This window comes from Dermacentor variabilis, chromosome 1 (assembly GCF_050947875.1).
Source record: "Dermacentor variabilis isolate Ectoservices chromosome 1, ASM5094787v1, whole genome shotgun sequence".
Lineage (NCBI taxonomy): Eukaryota > Metazoa > Arthropoda > Arachnida > Ixodida > Ixodidae > Dermacentor > Dermacentor variabilis.
The window spans coordinates 160,750,877-160,767,086 of record NC_134568.1 but is presented as its reverse complement, the minus strand read 5'-3'; the positions used below and the strand labels follow the sequence as shown (position 1 = coordinate 160,767,086).

General features: G+C 44.3%; 1 protein-coding gene across 1 annotated transcript in view; it reads right to left on the bottom strand.

The window, feature by feature from the left end:
- The window catches only part of LOC142587585 (E3 ubiquitin-protein ligase UHRF1-like), a 97,177-nt gene that overhangs the window by 14,233 nt on the left and 66,734 nt on the right, over nt 1-16,210 (bottom strand). Inside the window, exon 13 of the mRNA XM_075698715.1 lies at nt 15,995-16,094. Coding sequence (XP_075554830.1) covers nt 15,995-16,094 — 100 coding nt within the window. The remainder of the gene's footprint in view (nt 1-15,994; nt 16,095-16,210) is intronic.

The following is a 16,210-nucleotide window of genomic DNA, read 5'->3' as shown; positions in this document are numbered from 1 at the left end:
GCCTGTAGGTTGTGTGCAAGTCATACTTCACGAATTTTCGAACGCATTTGATTTTGAGGAATTCAATTAGTTGAGTAACGCCTATGCGCCATGCAGAGGGCCTGTGTGGTTAGGGACGATTTTCTCGGCCACGGATTCCAGTGCAGACACCAACGGCGGATTTTCTGCGACATGGAACCCTTAACGCTATGGCGCTAAAAATTAATTTTGGGGCTTTATGTGCCGAAACCACAACCTTATTATGAGCCACGCCGTAGTGAGGGACTCCGGCTTAATTTGGACCCCCTGGGGTTCTTTAACAAACATCCAATGCATAGTACATGGGTGTTCTTGCATTTTGCCACAATCTAAATGCAGCCGCCATGGCCAGGGTATGATTTTTCAATCTCATGCCTAGCAGTGCAACACCATAGCCACTAGGCCACCATGACGGAATTTTCAATATTCATACACTCGTGTTTGTATATAAGCTGCAGCATGTCGTGGCACATACGCAGTTACCCAGGAATTGTCTAGACCAAATATAGAAAATTAAAGAAATTCAAAGAAATTGCTCTGTATCGCAGTTTTCTACTTTAAGAGATCTGTGTTTTAGAGGTTCGTAAGAAGCTGACATTATATATAACAGGTTTTTGTCATGATTTGATGTCTCGTTAAGCAAAGCACAGATGCTCTCACTGGCACTATTTTTTCGGTTAACATTCAGTTTTGGTCAACTTCATAATCAAAGGACGCGAGAAAGAACAATACCTTTACACAAGGCCCTGATTCCACATTCAGAACTATGATACTGACAGGGTCAGCACCAGGGTTCATGGTATCAGATGAAGTGGAAGAATATCAGTGCTCTGCATACAATAATTCTGCATATGTAGATAAGTATGGAAGAGACTTAAGTTATTGCAGGAGTTTCTTCCTTTAACCCCATTTGCACTCTGTGTTATTCAGAGTTTTGGATGAGAAAGCCACCTGATTGGCCCTTCTCTTCCATTAGGTCCAACGTAAAATACGAGTTCTCCCACGCCATATACAGTTAAACCTTGATGTAGCAAAGTCAGTAAAATAAGTAATTTGTTTGGTTACACCAAAATTTCATTATATTAAAATTTGACCTTTTATAAAATAAGCACAGTCGCCAATGGATTTTTCTAACATGGAAGGGGCCACAACATTTTTCCAAATTATCAGGCAATTGGAAAAAAAAGTGAATGAGAAAAAAAAATTTTGTTACACTTGATAGCCAGCAACAAAAGATAGTTTTATGCCATATCGACAATATCCACATTGACGGTGCGAAGTGAAGCCAGCCACGCTTTTGCGCCCACTCTGCCCCTGTGGCTTATAGTGTTGCCCACAGTAGGACGATACTATCATGAAAAAGCACCTGCAGCAAGGAGCGAATGCTTCGTCTATCTCTCGCTTTAATGGTCTTCAGAGCTCAAGATTAAGCAACCTCGAGTACTAAAGACAGGGGAAGACAGGTCACACAATGCCACACCATCTCGGCCCTCCCACTCCTGGCACATGCAGCAGATTACCTCTAAAGTAGGGTGCACGGGCTGTGTATGTGCTCAGTCGTGTTGACAGCCATGCACACCTACAGCCACGCTAGAAAAGGAGTAACGCACAAAGACAGTGCATATGAAGACATCTTGGCTTAGGTGAAGGCCAATTTTAGGATTGAAATAATTGAAGTTTAGGCCCATAAAAATGCATGGGTGCTGGCCAGAACATTTGGTAGGGATCACATTAACCAAAAATCAAATTTACCGGAGTCAAATTTGCAAGTCTACTGTATAAAAGCAGACAGACAGGCACACAAGTGGCCGCTATTAAACATCTCCAGGCACCAGTGGACAGCAGATATGACCACCCAAATCTACTTCCACATGATCTCCTGGTTCTCCTGATAAACTTTTAGTTAACTCCTGTGCTGCCTTGAGAGTTCTTGGAAGCTCGTAGACAACTCTGAGGCTCCCCCGCAATCTGAAGAGTGAATGCAGCCTCGACGCAGTAGTAGCAGGTGCAATGTGTGCTGTCTGTAGCCCCATCCATTGGTAAGCAGAACTTGCAAGACACATGTGGTTTGCAAGCAATACACAAGGCGCTCTTTAGTAGGTTCCTAGTGGTGATGCATATTTTATGGACTTGCTCCATGCACATACCCACTAATCCCACAGAAAGCATGTGTAGCATGAAACGAACGCTAGTGGAGCGAAGAAAAGAGTATATACACTCAAACCTCATTATAACAAATGGAATATAATGAAATAATGGATATAACTAAGTAAATGAAATCCCCTTGAAAGCGCCATAGAGATCCATGTATTTAAAACCTCCGAAGTAAAACTGTCTGCCAAATGGACATAACAAACTAGAGTCATCTCCGAAACCAAAAAATACCAGACCGTTGTGCACAGAGTACATCGCTTTCAGCACGACTCAACACTCGTTCGCCGCTTTGTTTTCTAATTCCCGCATGCCTGCGTCAAATACATCTTTGAGCAACACTGGTCTTTCTCACCGCCGTGCATAGCTGCGGACCTACGCACAAGCAGCAGCTCACTATCGTACTTCTCCACTGACCTTCCGTGCATGCCTGGCTGCGCAGCTACGCGTGGTGGTGCAAAAGATTAGTGCAGTCACTTATGCGTGGCCGTGCAGGCAAGTGCAGCTTGGCGTGGCCTCTGAGATCTCCTCGGTGCAATTTAGAGGGTCCCGCGCAAGCCTGTGTGAGTCACACCATGCTGTGCAGCTAGATGCTGCGGTGCAAAGTATTAGTGCATTCACTTTTTTATTTCTCTATGGTATTTCTCCACTACCACACCGGCGCAACCTCGGTGGTCACGCCCAGGCCATGGGTCATGCATTCACTTCTCCCCCTCTCTTTGCGGCGCACCACTGGCTGGCAACTGGGTATGGCCTCCGAGATCGCACTGGCATCGGTGCGATCTCGGAGGCCACAAGCCGGCCGAGCCAAGCCGACGCGGTGAAATTCGCTTACCTCCTCGGTCACACAGAAAGCAGCTATCTAAAGGCTGTCACGTAAGATGCTAAGTCGCATGACACGCCTAAGATTCTTTTGTTGTTTTATTCAAATGTTATTGCATGCACGGCTCCACAGGCTGTAAGGCCGTCTTCTATTTATATGTTTACAATTGAGCCCCCATTGGGCCTACAGTCAAACCCGAACATAACGAACTCGGACAGAGTGAAATACAGTTGAACCTCTATGTAACAAACCTCTATGTAACGAACTTCTGGATTTTACGAAATTTTTCAGTTTCCCAACACATCCCCCTATGAAGCCCATGTATTCGCAACTCCAGCAATTCATGCGACACCTAGCGGCAGTAGGGAGAAACGCCATACGGAGGTCCAGTCGCCGTGTGTGCCGTAGATGCTGCTGTCGCGGACGGAAGAATGGAGCTGCTAGCAAAGAAAAAGCGAACGGCCAAGCAGTTATGCTGTGTTCCTCGGTGCGTGCCAGCGAGATGGAAGGACAGCGATATTTCCGTTCACGCATTTCCCTCCGAGTCGAAAGGCTGAAGCCGCAGAACCAGGTGGATCGCTAACATCCGCATCGGCAAGGCTGTGACGCTGACAGTGACTGTTTGCTCACGGCATTTTGCACGGGATAATTTCTCCTTACCAGGTGAGACACTATTGTGAGCTTGTGAACTCGAACCTAATGCATGACCATTGTGCGTGGCCATTATACATGTCGCTGTGTCACCTTATGTAAACACGTTTCACATTGCGAGCACTGGCGATTGGGCTATGCATTATTTGCTGCATATGTTAGCCGCAACGCGAAATTCGAGCACAGGTTCGAGACCTGTCACAGCGGTTTCTCCGAGGAACGTCTCCTCTGCACTCGTTAACCACATTGGCTGTAATTAGAGCTCATGTTCGACGCTTCACAGCGGTTTCTGCGAGGAACGTCACCTCTGCGCTCGTTGGCTACACCCGGCTGTAACTCGGGAGGCTTTTGATGCCCAGCACGTCTCGCGCAACTTATACGGGCGTCGGAGATTCAAATGTTTACGAATGATGTACTAGCAAGTTCGGGAAGTGTTGAGTGTAAACGTGCCACGTATGTGGCATGCTAAAGCGGAACAAATATCATGCGTGGCGCGGATGAACTTGCAGCACAGGCGCACTGCACACGGGCACTTCCCAGCGCGACTGATTACGAATTTGCCACTTGCACTTGAGAATCTCCGACACGCTCAAGAGTGGCCATATGACACTGGTATTTCGCACCGACGGCGAGCCTATCACGTTCATTGCAGAAGTTTGCCAGTTACGCGACAGCCACATGTCAATTTTACACGCGTTTGCTAGTTGCGAGGAAAATTTACGGCGTCCGCCGTCTACTGACGTGTCGCATATGTATGTGCAGTATTAGTACCTAAGCTAGCTTTATCTGTGTTATTAAATCATCCCCAAGTCAGTGGCAAAACTACTCCGGTCATGTGGTGGTGTTTGCACCTGTGTACTTCGCGTTATGAGCAGCTTTCAACTACGTTTTGCAGATGCTACATTCGGTGTACAACGTTGCATAGCCTTGCACACTCAAACCGTGCTTCATTTCCTTGAAAATGCTTTTTTATAAATATTGTGGCCTTGTTTCTGAGGTAAAAAGAAAAAAAATTCTGGGTGCAGCCCATATTGAGGCACAATAAAGCATAAACAATTCATTTATTTTTTCAGATGTAGCATGTCAAAGACAGCGGCTGAAAAAAATGCAATACCAACTGAAAACCTGCCTAGGACGTCATGTTATGATGAGAACAAGGATGCTCATATGAAAGAGCTTTCACTGGCAAGACTTCGCCGATGTGCGTATCGGTCAGCCAGAGTAAGTTAATTTGACTGCATGGTGCAGCACTTATATGCTTATGGTACATACACCATGTCTACAAGCATGCAATAGATGTCAACACCTTTTAATGCATTACAGAATGAATCAAGCAAAGAAACTGCTGCCTCCCCATTAGAAGCAAAGGTGTTGCTCCATGCACCTGTCAGCACAACCACCATGGTAAATTGGCTGCCTGCAAATTGTGCACACATTGCTTCACCACTAATTCCTTGGGATTAAACCCTGACATTGCAGGACGATCTCCCATCCCCTGACAGCAACAGCATGGACCAAATAAGTGACAAAGGAAATATGGTAATTTCTTTTTGTATATGTATGTGTTGTGGTAGCTGTCTTTACCTAGACGGTGGCATGCTTTCTGGATTTACATCGTAAAAGCATTGTAGCACGTGGTGTGTGATGGGTGCATATTAACTGCAACTTGTGCACACATTGCTTAACCACTGGTTTCTTGAACTGAACTCTATCTGACATTGCAGGACGATTTCCCATCCCCTAACAGCATAGACCAAAGCCTTGCAAACACATAAGGGACAAGGACATAGCAAATATGGCAATTTATTTTTTCTATATATTTGTGATGTGGTAGCTGTCTTTACCTAGCCGGCAGCATGTTTTCTGGATTAACTTTGTGAAAGGATTGTGGTGCGTGATGGGTGCAAATTAACTGATGCAGAAAGCCTGGCTTTCCTACTTCCAACATTGGATTTAACACATTGACGTGCATTATTGGAATGACAAAAAGAAGCTGCATCTCGCGTCAGATATGTCAGACATTATAACTCTTGCTTTTGTTTTGTGACAGGAATGTGCTTGCCAACCTGGCCCCCGGACATTAATGGCAGAGTACTCAAGAGAAGAAAAAGACGTGGCAAATTTCCTACTAGAAATGGCTTCAGGGACAAGGCTTACAGAAAGCAAGGCTGACCAAGTGACATCGGGTACTTTTCCACAGAAGTTTGTGAACACGATAAATAGTAGCAACATAAATACATTCACAGGCCTGCCATCATTCGATGTTCTGAATGCTCGTGTGACGTGCTACACAAAAATTCATCCACTTTCAGGACGGCACCAGTTATGTATAAAAACAATTGCATTGACATTGGTGAAATTGAAGCATAATATTTCCACTGCATTCTTGAGTCACCTTTTTAACTGTTCTCGAACTACATGTAGCAACATAATTGCAGAGACTGCTCAGTTGATGTCTGAAACTTTAAAAGTAACTGTGGCTGTGCCACCAAAAGATGATGTTGAACATTTGCCTGTCTGTTTTAAACACTTCAGTAATGTGCGTGTCATTGTAGATTGCACCGTAATTCCTATTAGCCAGCCCAACTGTTTGCGATGTGCATTACAGACCTACCCCTTCTATAAGAAAGGTTTCACGGTTAAATATATGGTGAATGTTACAACAAGTGGTCTTAGTGCCTACATAAGCCAAGGATATGGAGGCCGCACCTCAGACAAGGCCCTGTTTGAGCAAAGCTGCCTCGTCAAGCAACTAGACCCGATATCAGATGCCATAATGGCAGACTGTGGCTTTCTTATTGATGACATTTGTGCGGACAACTTAATTGAGTTAATCAGGCCTCCATTCAGAAAACAAAAGCAGATGTCAAAGGGTGATTCACTTAGGACACAAAAGATAGCATCAGCAAGAGCTTATGTAGAGCGTGCTATGCAGCGAATGAAAATATTTCGTGTTGTCAACAAGAATCCCATGGAGCATGGTGGGATTACTTGACGACATTGTCATAATAGCTGCAGGCATCACAAACCTTTCATCACCGATTTTAGCAACACATCGATTTTTGTGAGTCCTGTATCAATACATTTCCCAAACATATTATGTGCATCGTAAAAGTGGTTCGTGCTTTCCATACAAGGAATTTTAAAAAACTTTACAGGAGTGGAAGCGCCATGTTCCATACCAGCAGAGGTGAAGCCAGAGCTTGCCCTTATTTTACATTTGAAATAGACCTTCGTTGGGTTGTCCTCTTACAGATCAAGTGGTTTGACTCTGGTAATGTAATTGCTTGGCTAATTAGAAACTAAAAGCATGTTGTCCCTGTCAGAAGTATTATCTTCCTCTGAGTATTGATTACATTATTTCTGAAACAATTTACCAAGAATTTCAGGCTTCATCTTAAAACCAGTAACACTAAGATACACGTCAGCCAGTCTCTGTATGGCAAAATAAGTCACGTTAATGGGGCTGAGACATCAAATTTTTTGGCTTGCGCATTCTTTGTTTCAAACGTTTCTTATTGCTCCAGGAAGCATGGTGCACACTCGAATATTCTTATATTCTCAGTAAATAAGTTAATATTGCATTATTTATGTGAACAATTTTCAGTTTCGGTTTGTGGGCGCAGAGTTGGACAGTGATGTCAATGTCTAGAAAGCTTGGTCACGAGGGCCCACCAAGCTGTGACGCGCACACTGCTGCATCATCTGGTCTCGCACACACATTCTGTACCAGTGCAGGCAAACAAAACCACGCCGACAGTTGTCTGGGCTAGCTGCAGCAGCTCCAATTATGACTCTACGACTGACGCGGCTCATTGCCCTCTAGACTCAAGCCTCTCTAGGCTTGCCCGGTGCTGTGGGTCACCACTCATTGCACGTCACTTTAATGTAGTAATACGTCACTAAAATTTTCGTTGTGCTTCCAACACAGTGACATCGGTGTCAATCGCGGTAGCGATGGGTTTCGATCACGAGAACGAGCACTTAGGCACTCTTTGGAAGAGAATGAAAACATACTTTAAACTTTTCTGTGTCTAGCACTTCATGTTGAGTGTCTTTGCATACAGAGGAAGCCTACAGTATGCTTCTTATAGCCTCAAAATTTGGTGTCTCAACCCCTTTAAACTAGTGGGAAGTGTGAGGAAAGCACTTCTTTTCCTTCATTGAAAAATAATCTTTTATAGTGCCCCTCCTAAAATGGTGTTGTTGGTTCACTTTTGGCACATAAATTCCCCTCCAACAATTTTTTTATATTCCTTGTTTCCATTGTGTACTTCCTTACTATAGCCTGTTCTAATGTTTTGTTTGCATTTTTTTACATCTCCACAATCTTGTGTATTGTTGCAGCCCATTTGAACTTAACATGTGTTGCTACGTTGCCCGAGTTTATTTTTCTTTGTTAGGAAAACTTAATTGGTGCATGGCCTCGTAAGGGCTCCTCACCAGGCCCTATTGCAAATTTTGGTTATACACTGGTATATGTAAGGTGTCGTCTAGAAAGCCTTTTTTTCGAAGATTTTCAAATTAATTCACCCGATGTCACTTGGACAACCTTGGTTTCTGTAAGCCAAGTACCTGAAGCCATTTCTAACAGGAAATTTGCCACATCTTGGGAAATGGAAGAACCTGTCCTGTTACCATGCTGCCAGAAGGCAAGCGTTACTACCAGCAGACATTTTGTCTCTGCCTCGACTAGGGTGCGCAAGTGTTCTTTCCCTGCCTTCTCCAATACCAAAGCGAAAAGACCATGTCACATGAATGTGTCGTACCCCGCATTTTTAAAAAAATTCTTCACAATTCCAGTGGCACGTTTGCATATTCGGCATTAGGTGATTCACCTGAAGTCATGTGCCATGGCTGACGATATTGCAAGTAGCCTGTATTGCATAGAGGCATTTGTGCGTGTGACCTTGGCTCCATCAAAGCGTGGCGGCCTTGAGAGTAAGTGCGGTCTTCTGTTTGGAAATTCAGCATTTTTTATGCCACTCAGCCATTTCATACTTTTCAGACATGGTCGTTGCCATGTGATCTACATGCTGCACTTGTTTGCATTGGCCAAACCTGCAGACTTCAACTTCAACACACTTTTTGTAAATTAGCAATGCACATTCTTTTGCAACTTGTATTCTTCATTGAAGTGCTGATTTACGCTACGCATTCTGATGCAAGTTTTCATCTTATGGTATTCCGAGATATTTGCAGTTCACTTATGATCTGTGTGCATAGAGTTGTGGTTATTCTTCAATGACTGTTTGTTGTCCCTTGCCTTACTTGTATTTTTTCACAAAATAAACCACATGCACTCAATATTTTGTTCACTGTACTCTGTGTCAAGGTGTTTGCCTCATACGTTTTACTCAAGCCCATTTTTGTTGCACTTTTTAGCATATGAGGGTATATCTTGCCAAACAGAACACGAGAAGTAACATGGAACAGTGTCAAACCTGCATACGATGAGTATTTAAAAAGTTTGGCCACCAGAGTTGAGTACCCTGAAAGAATTGTTTGATTCAAATGACCCCTGCTGGTATATGTACCATAATTTATGCTTCTTCCCAATTTGTTGAATACAGTGCAAATGGCCGTCCTGGGAAGCATAACTAAACCACTGGTAATACAACATGGGGAGACACTTGTGCAGACTTAACATCAGTGAATGATAATTATTGACCTCCAGAGAGCATATAGAGCTGTCCTTACTATCAACATATCAATAAATGGAAAGTGACATAAAAGTTTAACATGCACTTAAAGCACTTAACAAACACTTAAAGGGGCACTGGAACACTTCCGACTGATCATAGTTACCTCACTACAAAAGGACATCGCCTGCTGCAAAAATTTTTCGAATCATTGAACTGTAAGCGGAATTAGTAGTTATTGCACTGATGCATTGCTTTCTCCTTTCGCCTCAGCTAGTGTGCTGGAAGCTACACGGTGCATGGCAAGGTAGCAAGATCCTGGTCAAGTTTTTTTTTTTTTTTTTTTTTTTTTTTTTTTTTACACATTGCTACTTGTGGTTCAGGCATGTGTGGCACTCTCTAAACGCGAGATGGACGCCTGGAGCTACATCACTTACAGAGACCAATAAATACACACGGCTGTCTGATGGTCCTGCGAACAGAGCTTGTGGTGGTCGTGGTATCTATATTATGCAGCATGCCAGTTTCAGGGCCCCTTTAAGAAGGGCACAAACAAAGACAACAAAAGTTGGTTTCATGAGTTCTGCCTGAGTCGCCACTGATATCACGCAGTTGCTCGTGCGCAAATTGTGAAACAATAACGTATGAGCCATAGGAGAACAGTCATGTCGGCAAAAAAAAAAAAAAAAGCAGGATATGTATTGTGATAGGTAACCTCAAGCGCCACAGCACAAGGTGAAGCTAAGTTGCAGTTTGGCACATAATAGGATCTCTTCTGCTTACAATGGTGCACGCACATGAACATTTCACTTTATACGATCTTTGCAATATGAACAGCATTGAAACGCAATGTAGAGATGAAACATTAAAGGGACTGACAACTACACCAAATGTTCCAGGATAAGGTGCCAGGAGAAACAGCCGAGATGTGCTTGCACTTTTGCGACAATCCAGCAGTGCACGAGCACTTTGCCTCCACGATCGATGGGTCCCGGAATGCGTCGGCGATTCTCACCACAATCTCGTGCGGGTCCGCTGTCACGCCGGAGGTTTGCACACACGTGCGACCACTTCTACTTAATTACTCACTGTACCACTGGTACCGACTAAAATGAGGTGCTCGGCGTCCACTACCCGTTCTCCCCCCACAAAACAGCGCGAATTAACATCGCAGTGCAACAAACTTAATATTTTCACCAAGGACAGCGTACGCGGGGACCTCCGTAAAGCTGCCATACTGCACAGTGTAGCCAGACCGGGCCAGGCTTCGCAGCGCCCCCTAATGTTGATTTGAGTTGCGAATAGGCGACCTCCATGTAACGAACGCGTTGCGGCGGTTGACCTTGATGTAACGAATTCACGGCGCAGGTCACCGAGCTGTATCTTGTAATGTTTTACCCAAAATTCGACCGCGCAGTGCGCAACTTTAATTAATATTGTTTAAGTAAGTTTTTATATCAAAAGGTAAAGTAGACCGCGAGCAGAACGCTTGCAATCGCAGCAAACAAGCAAACCTCGGTGATGATGATGATGCTGAGCGCCACTAGCGCCGCTCCGTGGCAAGCGTAGCAACTTTTAAGCTTTAATTTTGTAGCCTGACACTAAGTGGCACTACTATGACAAATTCTTTGCGGTGTCTTGCGGTCATGCTTGCGGCGCATTTATGATAAGCCTTCTTTGTCAGTGTGTTGACGTGCGTGTGCAGGTGTGCGTTTACGGTGTCGGCTCGTTGCGATGAGTTCCGCTGTGAGGAAACGCAAAGTTTTTGTCGCTTGAAGATAAGGTCTCGATTTTGAATGCGGTTACCGCCAGCGAAAAAAAGGATGTCGCTGCCCGCTTCAATATACCAGCCAGCTCCCTGTCAACCATTCTTGCTGCAGAACAAAGCATCCGCACTGTGATGGAGTCGGGCACAAGTGCCAAGAAGAAAGAAAATGAAGACGTTGACGTATGCTGATGTGGACAATGCCGTGTTTGCATGGTTTTTGGACAGACGAGCACAAAATGTGCCCATAAGTGGCCCAATTTTGCAGCAGAAAGCCATATATTTTGCTTGCATCCTGGGCCACGATGACTTCAAAGAGAGTAACAGCTGGCTACAAGGATTTAAAAGCCGGCACGGCGTCGTCGGAAAGGTGATATCTGGCCAGTCTGCCTCCGCAGACAGCGATGCTGCTGCCTCGTGGGTGGCCGAGGAGCTTCCCAGCATTTTCAGCCGCTATGAAGCTGCCGACATTTATAATGGTGATGAGACATTCTATATGATAGATGTTTTTAGATGAGATGTTTTATCAAATGTTACCGAGCCGCATGTTGTCGCTAAAGGAAGAAGACTGCCGCGGTGGAAAGCAAAGTAAACTCCGCGTGACGCTTTTGCTTTGCGCCAACACTGATGGCAGCGACAAGCGAATCCCATTGGCTATTGACCGCAATGCCCGGCCCAGATGTTTTAAAAGAACAAGGCGGATGCCAGTAAAATATGTGGCAAACTCCAAAGCGTGGATGTCGTGGGCAATTTTTTCCGACTGGCTAAAGGAGCTCAACCAAGATGTCAAGCGACAAGGCCACAGCATTTGCTTGCTGCTTGACAACTGCTCCGCGCACCATGTCGAAGGCCTACAGCTTTCGAACGTCGAGCTGCAGTATTTGCCACCTAACTGCACTTCTCTTATACAACCCTTAGACAAAGGGGTTATCAACAGCTTTAAATGCTGTTACCGCGTCGATTGATACAAAAGATGCTCCTGGACATCCGCCTTGAACGGCCGACAAAAGTGGATATCTACCAAGCAATCCAAATGCTTGCTGCATTGTGGCAAGAGGTCGGATCACAAGTGATCGCCAATTGCTTCACAAAGGCTCAGGTAAATCAGGCCATTCAAGCTACAGTCCCTGAAGACGAACCTTCAAGCCCACCCGAGGTCGCAGAAGCGTGGGATGAACTACGCATGAACGGTGGGGTGCCCGACGGTGTCAAACTGTGCGACTTTTTGTTCGTGGACAACGGCGCAGTGTCTACGGAAGAGATGACTGATGCGGCACTTGTGGAAACCGTTAAAGATAGCCTTGAAGGTGACGGTTTGTCAGAGCCTGATACGTTTTGTGCGGTGCCTACCGCAAGGGAACTGATGGACGCGGTGGACGTTCTGCACCGTTTCGTCGGCTCGCAGGACGATGAAGCAGCCCTGGATGCCTTAGTTTCCTTGGAGCGCCGAGTAGTGGCTTCGATCGGGCAAAAACAGCAAGCTAAAATTACGCAGTTTTTCTCTAGTAAATAAATTCTTTGAATGGCGAGTTCACTTCAATTGATATTTGTCACCTTTTTATTTAGTTTTCGCATGATTCTTACCAGTCTTAACCCGAAACTGCATGTAACGAAAACCTGGATATAACGAAAAATTGCGAACTTTTTTCAATTTCGTTATATCCAGGTTTGACTGTACGCTTTCTATTGAACACTCGAAGTTCTATCATTATGCACATAAAATGTATTTTGTATAATGAACCAGATATTGGATATATTGAACTCCGAGCGCGCGCAATCTGTCACCAAATAGCTGCAAACGAGCTCCTCCGCCAGCTCTGGTTAGTCTCCTACAGTCTCCGTGCAGCCACATCGTCCAGCCGCGCCTCCAGCCGGCCTTAATGCCCCTCCAGCTTCGCTTTGCAGCGCCTCTATTCGGCAGCCGCCTACAACGTGAACAACTAAGTGGGAGAAGCTGCGGATCTATAGCCCTTGAGGGAAGCTTCGAGCATCGGGTGTTGGGAGAAGAAGGCAGCCTACGAACTTTTCCACCTCCTCCATGCTTCCTTTGTTTACGTTTGCGAGTCGTGCTGTTGTAACTGCTTTCGCGACTCTGAAAGTGCCTGCATTTCTGTGTGCTTGCATTCCGGCACTCCATCCTGCAAGATGACGACGAAGAAGCCACTTTCAAACAAAGCTGAGCTAATTCTCCCTGTCAAAGTGGCGAGAAAAAGTCGGACGTTGCAGCGCATTTCAAGATTTCTAGGAGTACGCTAAGTACTATTTTCAAAAACAAGTCAATCATCAGACAAACATCACGTATAACGAATTTGGTGCTGAAGTTTGTTATAAGCGAGTTTGGTTATATCGAACTACTCCATATATCGAACAAATAGCGTTGAATCATGCTGTTCGTTATAACCGGGTTTGACTGTATATTGCAGTAAATGGCAACAATGGATATAACGAATTAACGGATATAAAGAAGTAATTTCCATTCCCCCTTCAACTTTGTTATAATGAGGCTCGAGTGTATCACAATGCACGTGCACAAATGTTGTAGGTGCTGCACCTCAATCAACACTGTGATATGGTGCATGAGATGACCCCGAAAATAAACAATAGGCGTTTGAGCACCTAAGACAAGCATTAGCTGCTCACTTGCACTAAGCCTTACGGCAGTGGTTGGAATTCTAGGCTTGAAAATGCATGACTCTTGTTCAGTTCCAGGTATACCTGCTTGGATATTGGCATGTGTACTTGCTTATCTTTCTTGGGTGACCGCGTTTCACCATCTAACAAATGTTATCACTCAGCACAGAACGCGCCTGCATGTATGTTTCTCAAATGTTATCGATGGTTCTCTCCGCTGTCTGTTGTTACCAAACCTTGTGTAATCTGATTGCATGTATGCGAAACGTGAAATGTGTAGAAATTTCTTGAAGACACACGGGCACCAGCGATTATTCTGGAACCTTCAATGACTCGGATATAAACAGAGACGCGCTTGCCCCGCAGACCAGATTTCGAAGAGTGCTGACTGTGTTCACCGCTGTCGTTGTGCTTTGAGTATAGCTGGCCTTTTGGGCATAGGTTTACCCAGCAAAAAGTTAGTTTCATCACTCAGAGTTTTTCGACTGTTTTTTTCATGATCACTACAATGTGACAATATATTTTCCGGTGCAAGACAGTAGTACTCCAACTACCCAAGTTTGAACGTCGTAGTATAGTGTAATGCTCAAAGTGCACACTTTAAACCATCTTTATGGGTAGGCAGGGTACGACAGATATATCCAAACTCAAGATTTGGCATAGAGGTAGCCATAGGACGGAAGATATCTGCAAAACTTGAAGGTAGCATAAGAATTGGCACAATCAGAATTCTTAAATATTTGCCAATTCATGGCCAAGTAACGAAAGATTTTATTTCAGTGTGGATTTCAGCACAGCAGTTATTCACAGCAGTTATTCATAGAATTTCTCTCACAAATACATCTCTTCACAGTCTTAGACGTCAGTCAATAAAGCTATAGTGTTGTCATGCTGGTATCCTCACCAGCGTTGTACTGTCATCCTACCATCATTGCCATGCGTCACCGCCGCCACTGCTGTTGTCACCATCATAACGCTGCTTTACACAGTAAATGACGATGCCAAAGTGTCCGTTTCCTTTTCTTTTTTTCTACCTCTAACATTACATTGCGCAGTACCTGAAGTGCCAGTGCGTAACTAAACAAATGATGAGGATCGACCCATTTCCAAGCTTTTAACTGCTGCTGGCATCAAAAAGAAAAAACAAAAATTTTATCTGTGGCAATGCTGGCTAACATTTCAACGATTACTTTGTATACAGTACAAGCAATGCTGCCAGAACATAGACAGCATGACAGCAAGAAAAAATTGCTTCTTAACCATTGTGACAAGTCAACACAACAAGTACACACAAGGTGGGGAGAAACTGTTGGACCAAAATAAAGAGAGCACACGTGACCCAGAAAGTCAGTGCACAACTGCCCCCACTGTGGTACATGTATGTCGCTGATGCCATAAACGCACACATTTAATATGATCACAAAGAATTCAGTCACAAAATTTCACAAAGTTGCAGTTAAACAACTTTCTCAAATATGCGATGAATTTGCCGACAGGCTTGCCGTAAGCTGGTGCCTCGAATAAAATATGAAACTCGCCACAACTTCAAGGTCTTTGGTGCACACTGCTTAGTATGTACTTTGAAGATCATCTCCTGGCTCCTTCTGACAAACTTATTCTTCAGTACTTGTAAGCTCTACAGTAATGAGTAGCTTTTCATCTCGCAGTCTGCCAGGAACACAACTCTTTGTGCTGCCAAGCATGCCGTTGAACTCGAAGTAAACCTCGCGGTATTCTGCCCAATTAGCAGTTGCCCTTAATGACCAGCATGGCTTATGTTATAGCTTAACCATACTGCCACTTGCGACAACACAGATGAGCATTGTCAACACTGCCAGGTCAATAAAGACACCTGCAATAAAGACACCTGCAATAAAGACACTGCAATAAAGACACTGCAATAAAGACACTGCAATAAAGACACCTGCAAGACACCTTTGGAGGGGGGTATGTTTTGCACTGGCCATCTGAATCTTGTGCACCGAGTCCAGCAGTTCTGCAACCTTGCATACACTTGATGTGCTTAGTACTTATCACAACTATCTTTTTCCTACATCATTGCGTTCGTTCTTAGGTACATCTCCGGGAACTGGCAATGAGACAGAGTCATTTTACTTCAGGTCACACTAACAACAGGCTGCGGACATAAGAGAATAAAGACAACCAGTAGGCTCACAAGCTAGATGGAGCATAATCTGTAAAAACAACTAAACTTGACCACTAATTCAGCTGTTAACTCAATTCAACTACCATTTGGTTTAAATTGAGACTGTCTATTCATACCTTTGCGCACATTTTCAAAAAGAAAATTACCTCTTGATCGTTTGCCTTTCCCTTTAGCAGCTGTAGCATCATTTTCTGAGCCAGAATTGTTAGCATCACCATCTTGAGACTCCAGGTAGCCTTCAGGATACTATAGGTAAAGCAGAAACATTCAGAATGAATTAGAGTAGAAAGATGCAGAAACAAAAGAGTAAGAACAAATTAACATAAAGAGGTTTCTGTGAAAATTTCTATGAGGTGCCCCAC